Source organism: Platichthys flesus, chromosome 24 (assembly GCF_949316205.1).
Source record: "Platichthys flesus chromosome 24, fPlaFle2.1, whole genome shotgun sequence".
In the NCBI taxonomy this organism is placed as follows: Eukaryota; Metazoa; Chordata; class Actinopteri; order Pleuronectiformes; family Pleuronectidae; genus Platichthys; species Platichthys flesus.
Window position 1 is genome coordinate 3,216,487 of NC_084968.1, and position 24,930 is coordinate 3,241,416.

At 40.5% G+C, this 24,930-nt stretch overlaps 1 protein-coding gene and 1 long non-coding RNA gene across 3 annotated transcripts; one reads left to right on the forward strand and one right to left on the reverse strand.

Annotated features, from left to right (window-relative positions):
• Nucleotides 1–445: 445 nt before the first annotated feature.
• Nucleotides 446–2,303, reverse strand: LOC133950209 (uncharacterized). Its single transcript, XR_009920238.1, has 3 exons — nucleotides 2,229–2,303; nucleotides 1,850–2,177; nucleotides 446–660 (listed from the first exon to the last, which is right to left on the reverse strand). It is a non-coding gene; the product is annotated as an uncharacterized LOC133950209 (long non-coding RNA).
• A 6,443-nt stretch (nucleotides 2,304–8,746) lies between these two features.
• Nucleotides 8,747–24,930, forward strand: LOC133949687 (equilibrative nucleoside transporter 2). Of its 2 annotated transcripts, none has more exons than XM_062383634.1 (13): nucleotides 8,747–8,973; nucleotides 13,766–13,822; nucleotides 14,157–14,238; nucleotides 15,177–15,322; nucleotides 16,000–16,139; nucleotides 16,230–16,364; nucleotides 16,547–16,644; nucleotides 17,138–17,207; nucleotides 18,345–18,523; nucleotides 18,960–19,062; nucleotides 19,418–19,503; nucleotides 21,128–21,327; nucleotides 22,442–24,930. In XM_062383634.1, the coding sequence occupies exons 2-13, from the start codon at nucleotides 13,791–13,793 to the stop codon at nucleotides 22,551–22,553; spliced, it is 1,383 nt and encodes a 460-aa protein (XP_062239618.1). In that variant the 5' UTR covers nucleotides 8,747–8,973; nucleotides 13,766–13,790; the 3' UTR covers nucleotides 22,554–24,930. The 2 variants fall into 2 exon arrangements, with proteins under 2 accessions (XP_062239618.1, XP_062239617.1); XM_062383633.1 differs by having other exon boundaries at nucleotides 8,747–8,927.

The window sequence follows — 24,930 nt, forward strand, 5'->3', positions numbered from 1 at the left end:
TAAACATTTCCATTGTGACAGCAAGCTCCACCAGACATCGCTACTACACCTAAGGATCGTGGGTAGTGTAGTATTTATCCTTGACATTGCAAGTAAAACACAATTGTCTTTAAAGCAGCTGATGAAATATAGACTTGTAGCTTCTACAGGAGCAAATACCATAATTTAAAGATGAGGTAGCTTGTGGTAAGTCCATATTTGATGGTTACAATGTTATGGCCGATGATCAGCCTCTCTATTTATAAAAATAATGGGATTTTTACATCATAAACTACTCTGTTGAGCATTATAGTGTGACTAGGCCTTCGTTAGGACTTGTATAGTGTTGTAAGGGCTGCAAGTTTTACAAGGACGGCTACGTCCCACTCAGTGAGCACACACAAATAAAATTCAAGATACAGAGCATCATTTTTTATTTACATGTTTTGCAGAAGTTTGCAGAAGTTCTCAACAAGTGTTGCTGGTGATTATTGAATGAAATAAGCGAGAGATTTGTTTCTTTTTATGTGACAGTAGAACAGGGAGAAGACGAGGAATTACAGTTAACAACAGTTTGCAGCTTCATCTGACTTCATCCACTTGTCTTGCTGCTGCCAGTTATTTCGTCTCTTTCCTCTAATTCTATTCTTTGGGCTGAAGTGTCCCGATTGCAAGGGGTAGCTGAAACAGGAATACACTGATCAATAATCCTCCATATAATGCAACATTTACAGTATCATCACACTTGAGGTGGGTTATATATCACCTGGTAGTTGTTGTTGAGCTTTAACCTTCCATCTGTAATCTGAATTTCCTTCGGGATTAATAAAGTATCCATCTATCATCTATCTATCTATCTAGACGAAGAAGGAGTTTATGATAAGGGCAATGATGGGAAGGCACCTCAGGGTGTAAATCATCACTTTCTCCCAGGCACCATCTGAGAGAGAGACAGCTTTTAAGACCTTTGATAACACTGCTATAGAACCTTTTTCATCCTGGATCTTGTTTCCTTTACTTGCTGTGTTTTTAAAGTGAACACTGAGTTTTATTCTTTCTTCTTTGGGGCCAGAAGCAATTACTTCCCTTTCTCCGTGTTTAGTTTTAAAACTGATTCTAGCACACCCAGTCACTGATTGGTTTGATGCACCTATTAAGCCCATGTAAGCGAGTGTAGTCACCTGATCACACTGTTATAGACTTGTGTGTCATCTGCATAGTTGAAATGAAAAAGATTCATCTCAATTATTATTCAACAATCTGAGCGACAGGGGATCATGCAGAAACAGTGGAGCTTATCAGAGTAGCATGAGGATGTCTGGATGGTGCAAGACACAACAGGATCAGAGATATTGTAAATTCAACTAAAAAATATAAAAAAAACGGTTTGATCTCCCACATAGACCAGTGTGTTGAAGTTTTTATCTCACAGCCTGGTGTCACATTTGCATGTGACTAAATGAAGGTAGTGGTCATAATGGCACTGGCCTCTGGTGTGGCACTTATCCATTCAGTGGCTTATTTATTAAAGATAAAGATTTGATACAATATATAAAATGTGTAAACAGTGATGCTAAGTATGTAATGTAATTGCAATATAAAAGTCTTTGTATACTAGACATATCCTCAGAATGCAGACTTCCGCCAAAGCCCAACAGTCTCCGCAGGAAACCACATTTATTTCACAAAATCCAGATTTTTTTTAAATTTATTTAACATTTTATAAAAACCTTGCACTCAGCCCTTTCTGTACTTAAAACAAGCTAGATTTATCCGCCGTTTTAAAGGGGATAGTTTTATCCATTTGCAAACCAGGTATTTTTTAATCCCTTAATTCAACATTATCAAGAAGTGGTGTTTTGTCACCCACCCGTGTTTCCTTTGGGCTTAACTGTGATGATGGTACCATTTCCTTCCATTGGCCATGAACCGGTATGGTCACATCCACTTTGCAGATGTATTACCCTGAATCCTCTATTTCGATGTTGGAAAAGTTCAAAGTTGAACAGGAAGGATTCACCTGGGATCCTTGAGACCGATTATTCAAGACGCTGGGCTGATTCCAAATTTCTGATTTTTCAGCCATTTGAACTTCATTCTTTCAGACGTCGAGTTGAAGCAGCAGGTGATGTTTAGAGCATCACCCTCCGTGACAGAAACATCAGGGGTCTGGGTCACAATGTCTGTACATGAAGCACCTATAAAGAGACACAGTGGTGAATAAGACCATATACACTGCTTCTACTTACTGCGAGATGAGAAGGCACAGAGAGAGCCCAGCAGCAGACTGCTCAGAAGAAGCTTCATCTTTGCACTGATTCTCCACTGACTACTGCCACTCATCTTTCTCTGGCTTCTCTAAGTCCCTCCTACTTCACCCACTCAGAAGACATAACATGAACTAACATCATTCAGGCCCTCACAAAATAAGGAACACTCACACCACACACAGGAAACTATAAGATCATGCAACTCAGATTATTTTTATCTCTGTTCTCTTGACAGAGTTTCAAGTTTTATTTCCCTCTTACCCAGAAACTGAAACACTAAAACGATCGTGGTCTGTCCCTCCTTATGGGCTGGGAACCAACCTAGTTTTGTTTGGGTTCATAGTTTCATAGGTTATCCTGCTGTTTTCATAAACAAGTTACCCACAATCCATCACTGATCATTGTCAGATCTAGGAATTATTTTTCATTTTCATAAACATTGTAAGATTGGGCAATTTTTAACACTTTCCTTGATTTCTCTGAGATTAATCCTGTTAAAAAATAAAATCAGGCATGTTGAGGGGACTAACGTTTATGAGTGTGCGTAATTTGGTACGGATCCAGGTAAAACTAGAGCTACGATGTTGCACTTGCGGGCCCGAGCACCCGCACATTGAAGCCTGTTTCGATGTCGATCCTTGCCTGCTAATTGCTCATTGCGGTCCACGCTATCAAACAGCACATCACACTGTGAAAATGTTATGTAAATCGAATGATAGTTGTCAAACAAAGCTTACTTCCTCTTGCCAGTAGGGGGTGCCATCACTATTATTACGCACAGACATATAGATCTGTTCAAGTAAGCGCTCTGATGTAGCTTGGACAATGCTACCACAACATCAACTGCTGTTGATACACACATGTAGTTTGAGTGAGATAGAACCATGAACACTGAAGTTACAGCAATTTCGTGTTTCACGGCAAGTTTATGAACTTTGGCGTTTGACGAAAAGTCACTGTAATCTCATTCCTACATTATCAATGTCTTGAGACCCATTTGATACAGTTTGACATGGTTGAGGTCAGTGGATGAGGAGGAATACATCAAAGTGTAAGACACTTGCAAAACATTTCCTGTTGCCACCAGGGGGCGCTGTGATTTCAAGTCATGATTTCTGTGTAGATGTTATCAGGCCAGGACTCTTGTCTTACATGTCCAGTTTAGACTCGATTGGACCATGTATGTTCTAGATACAGAGCCTTGTGTTATGATGGCGTTTAATCAAACTTTGACGCCACGTGTGACGAAAAAAATCGATCTCTAAATCAGTTTTTATCTCCATCTTGTTTTGATGACACTCATCTGAATTTGAAGGTGATCTGATGAAAGCCCTGGGACAAGTACTTCAAAGCAAAAATGTGGAATATGGCCTAAATAGCGGGCTTCCTGTTGTGTTTTCCATAATGCGCTGAGAGACTTTATTGTGCATCTGGTCATGATACACCACTGTCCTCATTTTGTTTCGATGTAATTCCTTGTTATCACTTTATTACTATACATTTTATTTCTGATTATTCAATGATTACACTGCTAGTCTGCAGGAAACATTTTTACAAGTTAACTGGACCTGCTGTGCACTGACCTACAGTCTATTGCACTGACCTTGGATAAGACTGTTATTGAACTGAAATGAATTAATTGCTAGTGCACTGATTTAAACCTGCCAATGCTTTTCACTGAGATTAGTTTTCCAATCACATAGTTATTTCCAGGTATGCTCATGTAAAGAGGTAGATAAATGTATCACCAACATTCAGCATCTTATCAGTTTGAGCCCACTACCTGAAATGATCATCTGAAAGTTCTTCAGGAAATCCTGGTAGTAAAATTGACATGAAAACTCAACTCTTGACAGTGTCTCCTATTGACCACCAGAGGTCAGTGACTGTTAAATGTTAAGTACATCCTTTGTCACAAGTTGGTTTTAATGAATCTGTAACCCCCCAAAAAATCTGAATGTTAAACATGTTTATCATATTAATATCAGCCAAAACCTCTTAATTATTTATTAAAAAGGGATAAGTGAACAGTGCCATTCAGGGTCCTGTCAAACATGTTACTGACTTTCCAGTTCACACAGTGACAGTGAATCCAGGCAGTGTGTTTTAAGCTGGTGAGTGGGCAGGCAGGTTAGTTCTTCGGCAGCAAGCGGACAGGAACTGAAGAGGACAAGTTTAAAATAAAATACAGGCAACAAGTAAGATAAAAAAACTCAAACCAGCCGTTGAGGTGAACCGATGGGGGAATATTTAATAAAAAAGCTGGTTTAATTTACACTTTTGCACATAAATGTTTGCTTGACAATTTAAGGTGCAGTAAAAGACTTGCGCTCCTGTTGTCGGTAGTAGGTAAGTAAGGTGTCAAAGTAAGGTTTCAAAAACTAAACAAAAATCTCAAAGTATAGTAAAGTATTGTCAGTTAGATAAGAAGGAGCTTAAGCTGGAAAGCTGACGTGGGTATTCTATCATGGCTTCTGATGGCGCCAATGGCACCAAGTCTGCAGAGATGTTCAGGTAAGGAAGTGGGACGACAACTGTGAGAGACAGGGAATTTTGGATTAACGGTAAACCTGGTCTTACTCAAATCACTTAATGATGTTCAAAGTTGTTTCTGTAAAAAACAAAAACTACTCGTAAACATAATGTGCAACTTGTTGTAATGTGAGGCATCAACAGCTAATGTAGCTTCTGTTTTTTGAATATAAAACAAGAAATGTCATTACCTAGATAATAACATGCATTCATATATTTTTGTCTGTTTTTTTACTGCGATTAATTAAAATACGATGGGGTTATTTTTACTTATATCATATATGGGAATTATTAAATGCAATTGTGGTCCTATGTTGTAAACTTTATGGTTTAAAATTAACTTGATAAATTAATCTTATCCTTTGATGAACTTATCCATTGACCTTCGATGACTTCTTGTGTTGTGTTCATGTAGAATAATCCTCTCTATGAACAAATCTCACTTGCTTCTTTGATCGCGAGATGAGCAGCTGCACTTTTCAAGATTCTGGCGCAAACTCTGCGATTGACAGAATACACAACTAAGTGAGATCATTTGACTTTTAATGTCCGTCGCACTGTTATATATTATAACATATTCATGTTTGGGTTAGGGTTAGGGTTAAAGCTCAAATACATTTTCATAGAGTTTGTTGAGTAAATTAATCACAATTGGTACTTATGATATCCAGTGAGCCATATTAATATTAAAAATACTGAATATCTACAGATCCAAAATACATAATGTGAATTTTTTACAAGAGTATGTGACTGAGGACCCGTTTATTCTTTCTGGTGTTAAGTAAATGTACTTACATGATTTCTGCTGTTCTGTGTTTGTACCCTCATAGTTGAAAGCACTGATTGTAAGTCGCCCTGGATAAAAGTGTTCAGTGTTTGAGTGGAATAAGTCCAATTTAACTCCTACAATGTCAGGGTACAGATTTGTCTCATCAGCCCTGTTCTCTTATACAAGCATTTAATAGATTCCACTTGTCCACTTCCACCATCTTCATTTAGTCTGACCCAGTAACATCTACACTAATGCTCTCACCTCTGCAGGAATCCATTTAGATACCAAGATTATTCATATAGACCCTGTAATTGCAGAGATGTGCACTTTTGATTTTACGGTTAAGTGGGAAAGGGCCGAGTTTATAAGAGGATAATAAGCTGATGTTAATAATGATGATAGCAAAACCTATTTAACAGAGTTCAAAGTTAAAAACCAGTGTGTTGAAGAGCATTTGGTGGATCCTGTCTCTTGTTGGCATATGATAATGGACTAGGATTACAACAAGCCTGATGACACTGCCTGATATATAATATTTCTCCTCAGATACTCAACCATTAATGACAATAATCCATCATTTCATTAACCTTCAGTTGTGCGACAAAGTATTTATTCTAATCAACGCTGCAAAAACCCTTATCTTGCTAATGTGCTCCTTTACACTTGTCATATATTAAACTACTGTCCATCCTGGGAGAGGGATCCCTCACATGTGGCTCTCTCTGAGGTTTCTACGTTATTTTACCCTGTTAAAGTACTTTTAGTAGTTTTTCCATACTCTTGTTGAGGGTTAAGGGCAGAGGATGTCACACCTTGTTAAAGGCCTATGAAACAAATTGTGATATGGGCTCTACCAATAAAATTTGATTGATTGATTGACTTCAACTACAGTTAAACGCTTGTCACATATTGTGTTAAGGTGGGACCGGAGTTTAAATCATGTTTCATTTTTCAGGCCATTCATGGAGCCCAAAAGTTCTCTACGGTGAAGACCAGATTGTGACTCTCAGGTTTGTGTCCAACCAGGAATTCACAATAAGTGTGTTCAAGCAGTGGAAACTGGCGTTGATGACTCAGCTTGCTCTCCCCTTTGAAGAGCTCAAGAGGATCTGCCTGCCCAAGAACAGGCTGGAGAAATGGTGCCACATGCCCTTCTTTGCCAACACTGTGACCGGCTGCTTCGTCAGGGTAGCTACTGAATCCAGCATCACCGACCCACCTCACTGTGTTGCTGAAATTGTGTGTGTGATGGAGATGAAGAAAGACCACCAGTTTGGATCAAAACGGCCAAACATGGTTTTCGAACTCAGGCAGGTAAAGACCAGATTGTGCCTCTCAGCTATGTATCCAACAAGGGATTCACAATAAGTGAGTTCAACCAGTGGAAACAGTCGATGATGGCGGCTGGGAAGAAAGTTCCAACACCGCAAATGATAGCAAGTAAGGAGAAGTCGGTGAAAAAAGCCTTGGATCGCCCCTCCACTCAGGGAGAGTACTACGTTATGGTCGTTGCCACGGGTAAACTGTCATTACATGATAAACCGAGCACTGCAAATAGTCACGGAGATGCCGACATGGCGGGAAGGAAGTTCCATGTTGGTGGTGCTGTTTCTGCAGCGTCGGGGAGATCTGCTAGCACCAAATGGAAATGGCAGGTCGAGCACAGCGAAGGGCCTGAGGCGAAGAAAGCTCGTGGAGAGGTGACTCAGCCTGCTCTCCCTCCTGCTTCTGCAGCGTCGGGGAGATCTACTGGCACCAAATGGAAAAGGCAGGACGAGCAGGAACCACCGGAAATGATCGCAAGTAAGAGGAAGTGCATCAAAGAAGCCCTGGATAACGCCTTCACTCAGGATGAGTTCGACTTTTTTGTCGCCCAGAAGAAGAAACGATTCCGAGCAGCACCTTGACCACCTGAGGGCGACAGAGCGCGGCCTGGAGATCACATTCCCTCCCATTGCCAAGTCCAGGAGACCTCCCGTTCTTAAAGCACAGACTGACTATTAGCCCCCCACCATCCTGCCACCACCTCCCAAAAACAAATCCCTCATGCCCGACAGATCATATGAAGTGAATGTCATTTAACTATGTCAATATTTCAGTACATTTTTATAGTCAAATGAATAGCATTTGCCTGTCTGTGTGTGTGTGTTTCTATTAGTCTTTACAGTATGACAGTATTCGTTTTGTTTATTAATATGTTTGAGTGTCACTTGATTTACACTTTAAATAAATGATGTTAGTTAACATATCGTTGTGATTGATTCTGTGTGATGGTTCACTCTGACAACTGAAAGTTTCCAAAAAGTAATTATTGGTCACAAAATGGAAGTGGCAGTGGCGCACTCGTGTGGTGAGATACATCATCAAATGTGCACATCGCACGGTGATGCTTGGCGGTTCAGTACTCAGGTTCGACCAGCAGAGTGCGCAAGACACCCATATTTTCATAAAGCCACCGAAAGACCAGAATTGTGACTTGTGTTTCCTATAGGCGTTATCCACTGCCACATCATTGTGTTGAGTATACACACACACACACACACACACACACACACACACACACACACACACACACACACACACACACACACACACACACACACAATACACACACACTACACACACACACACACACATACTAGATTGCATGGGGTGTGGCCCTCAGCACTGGTGTGGGACCAGGTGTTGATGTAAACCAGTAAGAGGAAATGCAAACTAACTCAGTGTGACACACTATCCTGGCTGCACCCTACTTCCTTCCTGGAAACAATGTAAGAGAAGTTAATGTCAAAGACTTAGTAATAATATTTTTATTCCCGATATATACATATACACAAACAAACATATACAGATGAATATACATACATATATGTACTTACATACATTCACATATGTATATATATATATACAGACAGACATACATATAGACAAGTGTATATATAAATATACACACATACACGTATATATCTATATACATACAAATGTACTTACATACACTCACACATATGTTTATAAACATACATACATATACAAATAGACACACACATACTTATAAACATTCACACATATACATACATAAACGCACACACACAGGTTCTGTCTCTTGACAGGAGCTCTAGCTAAGAAAAATGTAAAGGTTTTCGCGGGTAATTAACGTGTCACTACTCCGGAAGTGGATAACGTTTGGGCGGTGACGACACGCGCAGATTGAACAGACGCAGCTCGCGGCCATCCCCAGCTCTACGGATTCCCGCCACGTGTAGACGTGGACGAGGCTCCAGAGGAGACGTTTTGTGTTTGTGTGGACGAGGCTCGGTTTCCCGGCGGAAACACTATGAAGACACAGTGACGACAAGGCCAGCGTTTAACCCGAGGTGAGCCCCTCGCCACCATTATCAGGCTCCGCATCACGTTAGCTCGGTACGTACAGATATGGCCGCGGTATCTCAGTCGGGGGGGGGGGGGTTCGAAGCGGGACATCAGTGTTTGTGTGTTTGTGGTCGTGTGTTGAGGAGGGGGCTGCTGCTGGTCCGCTGGCTTCCTACTCCTCCTCCTCCTCCTCCTCCTCCTCTCCTGCTGCGTGGTCACTCTTTCACCGTACTGTTTTGTTATTCAATGCGTTTGTCAGTAGCTCTGTGAGGATGGAACCGACTTGACTTTGTTACGAATTACCTGCTTCTCTATATTTACATGAAGACTATGGTAATTTATTCTGTATATATTTCAGTAAGAACCGACATGTGTTCACATGTGACAGTGTAACACACCATTGAGAGTGACACACAATGAATTTGTTTGCCCGCAGTGAAGTAAATGGTCTGTATTTGTGTAGTAACACAATTGCAGTACCCAGATAGAGCAGCTGATCATTAAGGTTTACTGTATTTTCTCTTTTCCTCGTGGTGACAAAAGCTACACGGACACCGCTGCTGTGTGAACACACGCTCACACTGGGAAGACTGGTAATCTAATGAGTCAGCAGTGAATCAGACACATTTACAAATAGCATAACTGGAAGGCCTCAAGCACCAGCAAGCAGGACCACTGAGTCAGTGTTTGCCTCAGGTTATTTTTAATGTGATCTAACATTGTTATTTTTTGTGGTTTGCTGCCACTTCTACTCAGTGTTTCGTTTTCACAACCCCAATCTTAAAATGTTGGTCTTCAGGTCTGACATTCATTTGTGAGAATAGCTGAACTCGCCTGCGAGCGTCCATATCAGCAGCCTTTCCTGTGGTTGTGTGAAGACACTGGATCGTTTTGATCTGTTGCAGCCTTGTGCCAAGTCACCTCATTTAACTCACTAAATGAAAACCGATGTCATGATTTAGTTTTTGTACATCTTTGCTGTGAGTACTCGGGAGCCTCGTGGGTCTCTTGATCCCTTCTGAAATGTTGCAATGTCTTTATAAACATACACAAGACAGAGGATGTTGTGCATTAAGCAAAGAGGGATTTCTAAATATGAGCTGCACAGTTAAAGTGCTCGACACAATGCTCTGTCGGTAACTCTACAGGTAGCGCAGTGGGTAGAACAGAGGGACTGTGGTTCATAGGTGGAGGGTTCAAGTTCCAGTGTGGATGGGACTTAAACAGTGATTTGGAGAGGCGGTGGACTAGTGGCATAAACTTGGACTATGTGCAGAAGAGGTCTCTGGTTCAACTCCACGGAGAAACAACAAGACGAACCTGGATTTTGAACTGTCCAAAAATCCAAGAGGATTCTCCCTACTCTGTCTAGTGCCCATGAGCAAGGCACCTTACTTCCCCAACATCTGCTCCCCGGGCGCTGTACATGGTCACTTACTTCTCTGTGTGTCCTGCACCAGATGGGTCAAAAGCAGAGGTTAAATTTCCCTACCTGTGCATGTCTGTGCATGTGTCTTAAAACTCCTCCAACCTCATTGCGTGGATGTTTACTTTGAGTTGCTCAACCTCATGAGCAGGTGTCTACTTTTCATGTGTCATGTCAAATTAATTGAATTTACCTAAGGTGGACCCGACTCATGGTGTAGCCGTAGACACATCTTAAAGATGACTAATAGAAGTGGTAGGCACCCCAGTGACATTTCTTAAAATTTGTTTTCAATTTTTCACTCTGCCAAGGCCCGACAGTCCACTTATCAAACCACATTTAAATTCATTAGATCGGGATTTTATATGGATCTGCAACAAATTACACTCATTAGATATCAGTCATTATTTATGATTTTCTCTGAGATAAATTAACATTTTGAAAAAAACATTAGAGGAAGTGAAAAACACCTCTTGGTTCTGCTGCCTGGTTCAGATCTGCAGCAAAATTCTCTGGGTTTTCCCCTGACCTATACCACATGCTCCCACTAAGTTTAACCGTAGAGCTTTTTTTGCAAAACCCCTGCTCACTAATAGGCAGACAAAGAAAACCCAGATTGAAAAAAAACCTTCTTGGCGGAGATAAAAGTTTAAACTAACAATTTAGTAGCACTTTAATGGCTTACGTATAGCACTTTGTAGTTTGGCTCCTGGTTGAATGCACTAATTGTAAGTCGCTTTGGATAAAAGGGTTAGCTAAATTAAATGAAATGGGGGGGGGAAAAAATGAAATCTGTTTTCTGTGGCCTGCGTGTTGTTCCTCTGCATGTCAGCAGAGGAAGGACAGTAAGAATACGAATTTGATCTCCATCCACCAATGTGACCCAGATCTGATTGTTTAATGACAGCACAAATCACTTGGAACCTAAGTCACACAGTATGAAGTCTCTGTGTGAACAGTGTCAAGCTCCTCATAAGGAGGCAAAGGAGTGGGCGGGAGTCACCTGGCGACAACAAACATAGAAGTAAGCTGCAGGGCAGGCGGTCAGTGGAAGGACAGTGAAGTTTTAACAAGGTACTTGGGTGACAAGTCTGTACAAGTTACTCCTGAGGAAGTAACCGGACTGTGACAATTGAACAGCGAGCACTCACATCTGTGTCTCCCATGTTTATTACTGACCTCTCCTTGTTTACTTCCAAACACAGCGTGCTGCGTGTGATACTGGCCACATTTAAAAGATAATGTAAACAGCTACTCTAAAAAAAAAAAAAATCCAATTGAGTATGTAGAATATATTATCAGTGGAACCGCCCGGACCAGCAAATAAAAAGCCTTTTGAAGACATGATTTCTGTCTCTGGAGGAAAACATAGCTGCATTATGTTTCAAATACTGTTAGTGCATGTGTGTATTGAAAGATACAGACAAGAGAGATTGTCTGTGTAGTAATGGTTGTGTGTTTTTAAAGAGCAGCTGCATTCTAAGGGACTGACCTCTGAAGAATGATTTGTGTTTGCCTGTGAAGGCAACTATGCTGGTAGTGACCCGTTTCGAGTGTTCATGCAGGACTTGCAAATTGTTCTCACCTTTTACATGTTTGCCTCGGTGATGTGGGAGGGGCCACTTCTCCTGTCTGTCTGGTACATTTTGTTACTGACAGAGAGGGAGTGATGAATTGACCCAGGCAATAAAGAAGGTGGAGAAAAGGGCTTGAATGCTAAACGGCCCCCTCAAAAGATGGGCTTTGTCTGTCCTCTGGTTGTTTGCGCTTCACTAGCGTCACTAATAGACACGTCACGCTTTCATTAGCTGCAGGGGGAATGCTTTTTCAGCAAACTTCACGTTTTAGAACTGTGATATATATAAAAAGTATCAACTCTTAATTAAAATGTCTGAGAACAACTTGACCTTTGTGATATATTTTGCTGACTTCTGTACTTGCATATATACCTAGAATGTTAACAAAATGTACAAAATTCAGAGAAATAATATTTAAGGCAGAGGGATGTTACACAATGGTTTTCTTCTAATCGCGTCATATCAGTAATACTTGTGGCTTTTATAGTCTCTGCTGTATTTTCCGGGGCAAACAATGTGTGACGATGTAAAAACACAGTTCACCAGTTAGCCAATTTCTCCCTTCCACTGGTTGTTATGATCACTTGTAATGACTCGCCATTATTCATTGCCGTTTTCTGTGTAACACAAATACCACTTAAATAGATTAACCATGAACATGTTTTTTTCCGCCTGAGTCGCATCAGGTAGTTTTTCATCTGCAAATGTCATGAAGACAACAACTCTCATGATCCCACGCTGCCTCCCAACGTCGTTTGTTATTGTTTGGATGGAGAGACCCCTAGTGGCTGAAGTTTCATGTTGTATCTTTAAGTATGGAATCTTTTAAATCATCTGGTCCTATGACTTCAGCCTTTTAAGTGGCTTATATCAGGCTTAGTGACATTCCTGTTGATACTGGGGGCTGTGACTCTGTCTGTTTTCAGCTCCAAACTTAAGAGGACTCAGGATATGTTTTTTTTGTGTAAATTTGTGTGGGTCTTTGTTACATACGCACACATACAAACCCCTGCCGGTTGTTTGACTGGCTTTTGCAAAAGATCAGTAAGGATAGTCATTATTTAGTTTACCTCCTGCTGATATCCTTGCCTTTGATTCAGCCACACATTGTTGCCGTCTCGCAGCCATAACAACTCCCTTCCTATGCTTTTTTTTTTTATCCTTCCATGACATGTTGGTAAAATAAACACAACATGTTGTTAGTCCTGTCCATGATTTACTAGAGCATTGTAATTAGTTCTGCTCTACTGCGTTAAACAGGCTTTTTAGTTAAACTGTAGTGAACTTTGACTGAGCTTATATTCTTCAAGCTTTGAGAACATTCCACTGTCTCAGTGATACGCAGATGAGACCATCTCACCAGGGAATAAACAGGCCTTTATTTTTAGCCTAGCTTGTAACTTAATGTACAACACATGGGAACCGTGGAAAACCGAGTGAATGGAAGTGTCGACTGACAGGTTTAGGGAAGTATCCAAATAACTGAATTGACGAACAAATAGAAATGAAAGTGCAGTCAGTGGACAAACTATTTGCTTGAGCCAATATAGAGAACCTCGGTCTAGACTCTCAAGTGTGAAAACCCCTCTGATCACATCAAACTGCAACTAACTTCATCCTAATACTCACAGGTTCACGTGAGGTAACGTAGCAGAAGTCAAGGTGAAACGACGTAAAGCCTTTTATGTCCAGACTCGTACTTCAGAGCGTCTCTGGTCCAGCCCTCACAGCTTCCTCTCAGAATACAAACGCATCTCAGTTGGAAACCCGCGGAGGAGTGTCTTAAAAACAAACTTACGGACATGTGGCTAACCTTTCTTCTCTGCTGTTGCCCTCGCAGTTTCACCAGAACCTCCTACGTCAGGATGAAGGAAGGAACAGACGCTCCTCAGGATCGGTGAGCTACAACTACTTTCAAACGAGAAACTCATCACTCGTTCAATTTGTCTTTGTTGCTGACTATGTTGCTGGTGTAACAATTAAGTAACATTAGAATTGCACTCGGTAGAGCACATACAGCTATGGTCTAATGGTGTTTTTTTGACAGGTTTCTAGCCCTATTTGTAATATAGAGCCGCTGGAAAGGCCTACACCCTTTATTAACCAAAAATATGACCTTCTGGTCGAAGGAAAATATTTTGTGTTAATAGTGGCTGCCTGTTCTTTAAGAATGATACTGTAATGCAGTGTCCAGCTGGCTGCTTTGTTCAAATAACACTTCTTATTCACAGGGGCTGCCTGGTGGGGATCAGTTTCTTCATTTTGGGCCTGGGAACACTGTTGCCATGGAACTTCTTCATGACTGCTTCATTGGTAAAAACTTTATACTTCTTCTAAATTTCCTTCAGGATGAATAAAGTGTCTATTTATCTACCTCTGACACAATATGCATGAAATGTTTTAGTTTCCGTAATAGATGATATCTTATCAGTTCTTCAATCACCTCTGCGTAAAAAAACCTTTCTCCACAGTGACTTTTAAGAAATTGTTGGTCCTGAGCTTCACTTAAACTTCTTAAAGAATCACATGCTGGATGGTTGGAAATGGTCAAAAAAAACTACATCATGTGATGATAGGGAACGTAAGGGATTGGATTTGTCGGAGATGGTATTAAGTGATCATGCATGTTATGCATTCTGGGTGAAGGGTGTTGTTATACCCTGAAGGGGACCCTTAAATTCACCCAGCCTGTCATGTGAATGAAGGCACGCGCAAACACACATGTTCATGTGACGGAGCAAAGCCTCTCTTCACATGGATGTTACCTACGTGTACAGCGCTGCAACCTCACTCTTGACAGTAGGGTTGCATCCAGGGATATTTTCAGCTGCTGATAGAAGATGTAAGAACACTGCAGGTCTCACGCAGCAAAGCAAACGAGGACGATTATTTCAGTGTTGCAAGGACTACATGTATCTGGATCTATGCTCCAATCAGCCACCTGGATTTTAGGACAACATAGCTTTATTTTGTCAAAAAGCTACTGTAAAAATTAGTATTGATTTCCTGTCTGCTAATAAAGCACAACAACTAATAAATTGTATTATGATTATAATTTGTTGGTTTTTGCCACTTTATGCTCACTCCGTGCACTCCTTGAAAAGACAAATTTGACTGCTTGATTAAATTAAAATGACTGATCTTCTATAGTTGGTTAATGTAGTATGCAGTCCCAATTTTATGTATCCTTGTGTGAAGTGGAAGTAGGATTTGGCAGTGGTGATCTAATATCTGTCCCGCTGTGTGTGTAGTATTTCCAAGGTCGTCTAAACACAACAGAATGGAGCAACGGCACAGCGGTGATCCAGAAAGATTACTACTTCAACAACTGGATGACCCTGCTGTCCCAGCTGCCCCTGCTGCTGTTCACCCTGCTCAACTCGGTCCTCTACCACAGGTCAGTGACTGGGTTCCAAGTAAAGATGATGTCATCAGTGGGCCTGGCCAGTGTTCAAAAAACTATTCATAAGAATGTAAGACTTTTTTTAATCTAGGAACAGAAAGATATTCAGTTGGAATAATGCATCTTGCTTCTAAACAATAAATATAACGTGTTAACTTTCACCAATTGTCTTTTACATATATGTTACTCAGTCTTTCCCACTAATAATCTTGACTGTGGTGGCCCACGGTTTTTCTTATTTGTGCTGCCACAGTTTATTAATGAAACAAAATACATTTTACACTCAAATCATAATTACATAAGAGATTAGGTGTTTTGCTCTGTCGCTGCATTGTATATCTGTGCCTTGTGCTCGCCCTTGTTATCTTCCACAAAGTTTTTTAACATCCATGCAGAGCGTTTGATCTTATAGTCTCAGCTGCAGTTGTGGTATAAAATGCAGTTCCGTCTTTCATGCGAGGACTTCTCTTTTACTCTAGTCTGTGTACCTGCCATTTGGAATTTTTTGCATATGAGTGTGTGCCTGTATTCGCCGCCTTGCTGCCACCATAGATTTAATTAATTCTGTGAAATTAACGCTGACTCAGGTGTAGTTTTCTTCCAGTTTGGTGTAGAAGTCAACACGCTCTGTGTTAAATCACTAATGTGGATGTCGACTGTTCTTCTTTCAGGATATCGGAGGCGATGCGTATCGCAGGCAGCCTCGTTTTTATCCTGCTGCTCTTCATCCTCACCGCAGTGCTGGTCAAAGTGCCCATGGAGGCAGACCGCTTCTTCTCAGTAACCATGGCTACTATCTGGTTCATAAACTGTAAGTCAGTGTGGTTGAAAGCCTGAAATAGCTGTCGAGAGTGGCGCACGGTTGAAAAATGTTGAGTGACACAACACTTGTTCCCCCCAGCGTTCGGTGCCGTGCTGCAGGGCAGTCTGTTTGGCCTGGTGGGTCTGCTGCCTCAGAAGTACAGCACCGTCTTCATGAGCGGACAGGGCCTTGCGGGGACCTTCGCCGCCATCGCCATGCTGCTAGCCATAGCCAGTGAGCCCCCCACACAAAATGACACTTTGTGCTTGATCACCAGTTGCCTAGAAACACATGAAGAGCTAGTCAAGTTACAACACCAGCCCCCAACTCAAAGACACTCAGTTATATATTTTTTTAATAAGCTTCTCCCTTCAACAGCTGGTGGCTAACTCATGTCTTTGTGCTTTGTGACTCAGGTGATGCAGACTCTGAGTCAGCAGCGTTGGGTTACTTCTTTACACCATGCCTGGGAACAGTGGTCACACTCTTAAGCTACCTGCTTCTACCTCGACTGGTCAGTCAGTTTCCAACTCTGCATGACTACATTACCCACACTCCTTTCAACATCTACTAATCTATTGTGAACCCACTCTTTATTAGCTATTAACACAATAGTTAAGGAATTTACACAGTCGCACTGAAGCAACTGTTGTCATGGTTTTAACATTTTTGTGTTGGAAATTAAACTTAATAAGTAAACACATAACCAAGCTTCTTAAGATAGTTTCCTTTAGATAGTTTGATACTGTGGAAAATCTGAATTTTTTTTGAATAGCTGTTTTAACCTCAGAATCTTTAATGTTTTGTGAGGATTCCCGGAAGTGAAACAGAAGCCAAATGATGGCAGGACTAAGTGAATTTTTATTTCAATGTGAATTACCTTCTAACCCTGTGCTGTGTTAACATGTTTCATCAGGATAATTCACATTTGTGTCTTCATATTCTGTTTTGTTTGTGTATTTTTCAGTTCAAAGGTCTAACTTCTGTTGTCTGTTTTTTCCATGCAGGAGTTTGCCCAATATTATCTGAAGAAAAGCAGCAAGTATGAGGCAGGCGCCACAGACGAACTACTGAAAGGTGAGATGGCCAAACTCACCCTGCACAAACTCCCTCATTTGACTCTCTGAATTATTTATTCTGTCTCAAAGCGACACTCATTTCACCTACTAACTTAATTTTGAATTGCGATCTCTTTAATATTAACAGCATTAAAGATTCAGTTTGTAGAACTGCTGTGACGTCTATTTGTGAAGTTTCATGTTGCAGCTGAATACCTCTCACCTCAACCTCCTCTTCCATACATGAGAGAGAACCTGTAGTAACCTTCAGTTGTCTTAAAAAACTAAAAAGATGTTTAGATGAAACACATTAGTGAAAACATCACTGGGATAATTTTATATAAAATTTCTGCCAAAAGATCCCTATCCCCTAAATCTTACACAATGGACCTTTTGAGCTGATCAAACATTTGTTTGACAGTGAGCGAGCAAGCGTGTGTTCTCAGTTCAGTCCTTCAGTCTGCTTGAATCAAATCAATTCAGTGGAACATTATCTTATTAAGTCAATTGACCCCTCTGTTTATCCAATTAGAGTCCCAGCAGCGCTCGGACAAAGACAGAGCCTGTTACATTGACACACGGTCCCACACACACACTCCGCATAAGCTGTGAATACTCAAAAACCCAAAGAGGAGCTCCGACTTGCATAATGCAGCCAACCAGATTCCATTTTTCCCCCAAACGTACCTTAAACAGTAAATGTTTTGTATATATTAGAAGAACAATGGACTTATTTAGTCTCACAATATGCAAATATGATAACCGAGCCTGAATAACGCGCATAGGCTTGTTTTGTCTACAGCAGTGATATATGTGATCCACAAAGTTTACAATTGCCACAGAATATTGATGGGGAAGGGGTTTACATGATCAGAGATCAGAGATGTTGGTGGGTTCAAAGTGACCAATCGAAGGAATGGAGCATCAGCAACTGTCGCAAAATTTAATTTGAGCTAGCATCTGGCTGTCGGTGTTGAGTAGTCGCAAGCGTGAAAACCCAGCCATGCACAAGGACCATAAATGCTTAGTTGTGACTATGCCTCTCCGCTCGCAGATAATGCTCTCGCGTGTGTAGATGGAGATGCTCCCCTGTGTGTACGGGTTTTTACTTTCATTTTGAGACAGTATAAAGACCACTTTACATATTCACCTGCAGAGAACAGCACAGTGGAGAACAAGAAGCTGAACGGCCATGCTAATGGATCGGTGAGCAGCAGCGAACAAGCCGAGACAAAGGTGGACCCCAGCCCGGAGGACAATAAGCAGGCCTTCCTGTCACTGGAGCAGGTGGAGAAGTCACAGGCAAAAGCCTCCGTCATAGAGGTGTTCAAAAAGGTAAGTTTCATTGAAACTACGACAATCAATTGTTCTGTATGTCAGATGTTGTAGTGCATCATGGAGAAGATACTTGTTGGTTCACATGTTGTTGGAATAATCCGTGAAATTACCTCCTGACTAAATAAATGTATGTAAACGCCATCTCAACTTTTAGCAACTCAGAGTTGCTGACCAAATCACTTGATCACCTGATCTTCTTTACCATGTAAATCAATGAAAGAGGTGTCAGGTTGCTCTTAAAAGGCTCTGAACAAATGAATATAACATGTTTTGTTAACAGCTTCCATACATTTTTCACATTTCCATTTCAAAGCTTGGTTCAAAGTCAGAACAAAATTCACCACTCGGGGAAATTTGACCTTCTGACGAGCACTTACATGCACATTTAGTCCTGTCATGTGTATAAGCTGTTTCTCTTTTCTTTTCTTTTCAGATCTGGGTGATGGCCTTCTGTGTGACGTTTGTGTTCACAGTCACTCTGTCTGTCTTCCCTGCTGTCACTGCAGATGTCAGAACATCATTCCCAGGAAAATGGGGTATGACTGAGCCTTTTTTTAACTCTGGTAGATTCCTGCTGCAAACAACATACACATACTGGACATCTATATACACAAAAGATCAATGCATCAATTAATACGTATTGCTCATATTCACAAATTATAATTTGCCCTATAGTCTTAACAATAAAGGTGCAACATCCTCTGTTCCTAATCCTTGACTAGCACCAGGAAAAACAAGAGAATGAAATGCCGAATACTCAGGGAGGGACTCAAGTGAGGGATGGAAGTGCAACAGAAAACATCAACATGATTATAATACTCTCACCTGGAAAATGTCTATACTCTTTTAAGTTGTGGCCTAATGTCAATTCCTCCTTTGTTCTTTCACCAGACCGCTTCTTTCTGTCAGTGTGCTGCTTCTTAATGTTCAACGTCAACGACTGGCTTGGCCGCACCATCACCACCATCATACGCTGGGTGAGTGTCTATGTATCTGGGTGAGATTTAATCAATTACATGACTAATTTCAGTTTTATAATAATCAGATTCCTCTTTGTAGCATAAGTTTGTCCAAATGACGTATCTTTGCCATTTTCTAGTTTTATTTGCTTTTTTATGCTTTGTCAAATGCTGATCAACTAAACAACAGATGTCCAGCATAGACAACTGTAATAAAAGTCAAAGATTGCAGCATTTTTTGAAGACAGACATAATACAATTAAATAGATAATCCAGGAAATTGAATACCTGACAAATGAAAGTACTCAGACTGTTATGTTAAGACTCAGCTGTGCAGCCAAGCTTGTGACTCTGATCGTAGAAACGACTTAATGCAACATGTTGCTGCACAACACGTATAATGTTTGCCATGTTCACTATCTTACTTATTCAAACATATGCAAACCTATACTGGGCAAGGACAAAGTTCAGCTGGTTTAAATGTTCTGCTCCTTTATAAGTCTACATCATAACCGTCCTGAAATACTGTACTTTTCATTCCACTACAATAATCTTACTGCTAGTTGTACTTAACACATCAAACAAACTATTATCTTTTTAAATTGCTGCTTCGTTCCACATAAAATTACAATAATAATAATAATGTCATCAGCTCCACCTCAACCAGCTGCAACAGTAACATACATATTACATGTTAAAGCCTGAGCAATAATATTAATTCATGGCAACTATATAATAATATATCAACCTGAGAAAGGCCACTCTACACATATATTGCTTAAAAAAGTAGTACTTTTTTTTTTACAGACTTACCTGTGATGTTGTCTTTTTATATTTATGTTTTAATCCCTTTTAATCTTTTCATTGGTATTTATTTCCTTTAACGCAATGTTTTCTCTTTCCTTTTTTGTTCCGGGTCTTTTTTTGTATTTACTGCCTTTGCGTGATGCTGTTATTTGTTTTTATTAGTGTGAATGACTTGTTGTGATTGCCCCTCTTTCTGCTTTGTCTGTCAAAGCACTGTAAACTATAAACCCTGCACTTAAAGGTGCCATATAAGTAAAGTTATTATTTTAATTAAGATCATTTTTACATGTGTTTTTGTTTTGATATAGTTGGGAATTAATTCCTCCTACAGATATTAAAGGCAAGACGACGTTGTTTAAAAACAGCAGATCTCTGATGCCTGATACATTTCTATTGGCTCACAGTAAATACAGCTGTCAACCTCTATTGTATCCAGTTCTGTGTTTACAGAGCATTCAGGTGAGAGCAGTGATTAGTTAGTGATGGAGAGAACATGACGCACCGCCTCTTTGTCCTTGACTGGAAATGACCTCAGTCGTCCTCCAGTGGAACAATACTACCACATATTAAACTGGCTGGACGCCGGACGGGATCACTCGCTCTATTTTGTCGTCGTTACTTTTTGTTGTTTTTATGTCATTGTGTCAGACGGTCCCATCTCTCCCATACAACTGTGTTTTCTCAGATCCCACGCCGACACTTCGAAATCCCTCCTGTAGCCCACATCCACACTACCTCTGATAAATCCAGACCCTCTTAATGTCCTCACTCTACCTGATGTCATCTTCTCCTTCTCTCTTATTTAAACCCATCTTTCCTGTCGTCCCCTCTACAGCCTCGCAAAGAGTCTCCTCTGTTCCCGGCGCTGGTCGTCTCCAGGGTGGTGTTCATCCCTCTGCTGATGCTCTGCAACGTCCAGACTCGCTCCTTCCTTCCCGTCTACTTCTCCCATGACGCTGCTTTCGCTGTCATCATGGCTCTCTTCTCCCTGTCCAGTGGCTACTTCGTCTGCCTCTCCATGTCCTACGCACCACAGTGAGTACACACCCACTGATGCTGAATAAAGTAATGAAATAAGGAATGGTCTAGATGTCACTCCATGATGCAAACAACATCCCACCTGTTACTGCAGTTCTGGGCATTTGAAAGCTATGATTATGAGCTGACCGTAGGTACACGTTCGGGGGGTGTGAACTGTTTGAACTTGTTGTGTTAGGCTCTAAGATAAGAGCTACTTAACCATTTTAATAGAAAGAAATGACCAACATCACAACTAGCTCTTTATTTTTTTTAATATGAATCTGCGTGTTCAATACATACTAACATTAAAAAAGTTAACTAGTTATACGTAACCTATCACTTTTGACTCAGTCAAGCCATGAAGCTCTGGAAAGTAATGAAAAGTTTCAAACTATATTACTGGTTCACGATGAACTATTTTAAAACATCCCACGTATTTACACTGATCATCCACAGAAACAAAACCACTTACCAGCTCAAATATCGTGTAAAGCTATAAAGTCTCCACCAAACTAGAATAAGTTTTGTAGATAGAGGAATAGCATCATGTGGTATTCATACACATTAAGCTGAAATTATGAATGAAGAAAATACACAAACCTTGATAACAAAGACTTCACGCTTTGCAATAAGCAACCCTCTTAACCTCTGGTGACAAGAGACAATCATTTGGGGCTTTTGGTGTAGACAGTGGATATCCAGGCCAAGACTCAGTATCTTGTCACTCGTCTACACTTTCTTTCTAAATCTTACCTGATATCATTAAAACCTTTAAGAATTATAAGCTTAAATATGTATATATCTTATAATTAATTAACATGCTGTGCAGCGCCAAGTCTCTAAGGGTCCTTGAATGCACCAACAAGGTGTGTTGGTGTGGTATCACCCTACGATCACCATGACAATATCTCATCACTGTGACTAATCAAACTGAAGGGGGCTAAATGCTCACTGTGTCGACTAAGCAGTCTTTCACAAAGGATCATGTGACTAATAATTGGTCAAGTACGGTCAGTAACTCTCTCTCTCTCTCTCTCTCTCTCTCTCTCTCTCTCTCTCTCTCTCTCTCTCTCTCTCTCTCTCTCTCTCTCTCTCTCTCTCTCTCTCCCTCTCTCCCCCCCCCCACAAGGTTAGTGGAGCTGAAGGACGCAGAGACTGCAGGAGCCCTGATGACCTTCTTTCTGGCCCTGGGTCTGTCTTTAGGAGCGGGCTTGTCCTTCCCGCTGAGGGCGCTGGTGTAAACACACACAGGAGAAAATTAGATTAATGGACCTTTACTTTTTTTTCATCCGAGCACCCCAAGTGACACTTTAAAAAGACAACACACACACGCACTCAGTTCATGAAGTGGCTTTGGTCAAAAATGGCAAGATTCCCTTCAGATGTAGGAATAAGGGAAATGTTGCATAGTCCTGATAACTGCTTATTATGTTGCCTGAAGAAAGCATTTAGAGAAGATTACCTCTTTGTTCGTTTCCCATAGGATTGTTTTGATTGTGTTACTGCGTTATTTGGTTTACAGTTTGTGTGTGTAGATTGACTTTTTGATTTGTTTAGGGCATTTAACACTGCTGATGTGTAGAAAAGGGAATCCTTAGAGATGCAGGTTTAAATGAATTTCAATGTGCTGCAATCAATAGGATTTATGTATCGTCTGTGTTCTTGTTGCCACAGTTGATCTGTGTTTACACTCTAGTTTGTTTGGCTTTTGATAAGAGCTAGCTTCTTATAATTTGACTGATGGCTTGAACAATTACAGCAAGTCTATCTACCATGTGTTTAAAACATTAGCTATTTTTGATGATGGCAACTTTCTAGGATTATTTTGTTTTATAATGAACTAGCACGATGCTGCAGATGTAGAACAAACTGTTCGTTTAAATGTCATGTAATTTACCGATGGAAGGTTAATGAGCTGCCGCATGGACATGGATGGATCGGGAACGAGCCAAAGGGAGAATCCATACAGGCTCATGGGGCCCTGTGGCAGTGGCAATGCCAGTTTTTCTTCTCCTCGACAAACCTTCCCTCTCCAGCATTTAGGTCACTGCTGCCATCTACTGGTCAGAATTCCCTCTTTCTTTTTGATTTGAACCTAAAAACCTCTGAATAAAACCTGAGAGACTGATGTGCTGTGACATCACAGGTTACGACTGACTGACAGGAAACGGCATCAGGTGGTGGTTAGTTGTATTTCCAGGTTTCAGGTGAACAGGTTGAGTGAGCGGAGCAGCATTCTTCTGCTGACGGAGTAAAACATGTCGCGGCTCCAACATGTAGTTTTAATTTAAAGTGAGTTTTTAAAACGGATGCTCGTCCTGAGGACTATCGGGCAGCTAAAGCTTTCTCATTTAACGTACCAGTGTGTGATGATTTTTGTTATTAGTAAGAACACAAACAATGATATAATTTGGGAATATTAGTCATTGTAGAAAATAAGAAACAAACATAGAATTTTGTATGGATATTTATATTGGCCACATAGTGTTGTTTTTTTTTATGTTGCTACCAATGTGCTCTGCTCCAGTCACAAATCTCAGTTTTTCTATTTTTTATTTGTAGTGCACAGACATCTTCATGTATTGAATTTAACTTGCGGTACTTTGCAGGTTTTGTATCACAATGTGTATGGATGGAAAAGTGTTTAATAAGCCTTTATTTTTATTATTATGCAAGTGTGCGTCTTTTTACTCTGCTGACAGTAAATGAGTGGTTGTTACAGTGTGAGGTGTCATGTACATGTTGAGGAAAAAAAACATTTGCTGCTTCTCCGAAATGAACCAAGGGCTGACTCCTAACGGACAATTTAACATGGATTGGATTTTTATTTGATATTTGTATTTTATGTATTTGTTTTAGAGTGTGACTTGACACAACATGAAATGGACAAATACATCAAGCAGTTGTCAAGGCACAACAGAGTATTGAGTCCTGTTGAGGACAAACTATTCTTACATTTCAAAATAAAGTCACAACATTACAAGAAAAAAGTTGTAATTTGACGTAAAAAAAAGTCGTAATTGATTGTCTTCTCAATTATCACCTTAGTCTCGTAATATTACGACTTTATTCTCACAATCTCTGAATCCTTCTTCCTTAACATGGCAACCATTTATTGTAATAGTTAACAAAATGCCTTGAATCCTCTGCCAATCCCAGATTTAAAATATAGTGGATGCCAACTGAACATGATCTCTGTTCATGTTCTATGTGATGCTCTAAATGTTTGATTCCATGTTGATAACAAAACAAATTGTTTTTAGGTTTTGTTTACTCCGTTTTTCCTTTGTACTTGCTCAAGTGGTGTTTTCTAGAATGATGACACATGGGGCCGCTCTCGGGCTTTGGACGCTCTGTAGCTGCCGCTCTGTCACATTCAGCCTTAACGATAAAACAAGAAGGTCAACGTTGTGTTTGCAACAGTTTTATATCGTCCGTTTTCTCAGTCAATGTATTTAATTCAACAACACAAAAATCCACCTGTTGTGTTTTCTCCGATCTAGTACGACCATAACGTTACCTGCTGTTCACCCGTACAGATTATGACAGCAAAGGGAATCCATGCATGTTCATTATGTATGTGTATAGATTTGGCTGTGAATAAATGGATGGTTCCAA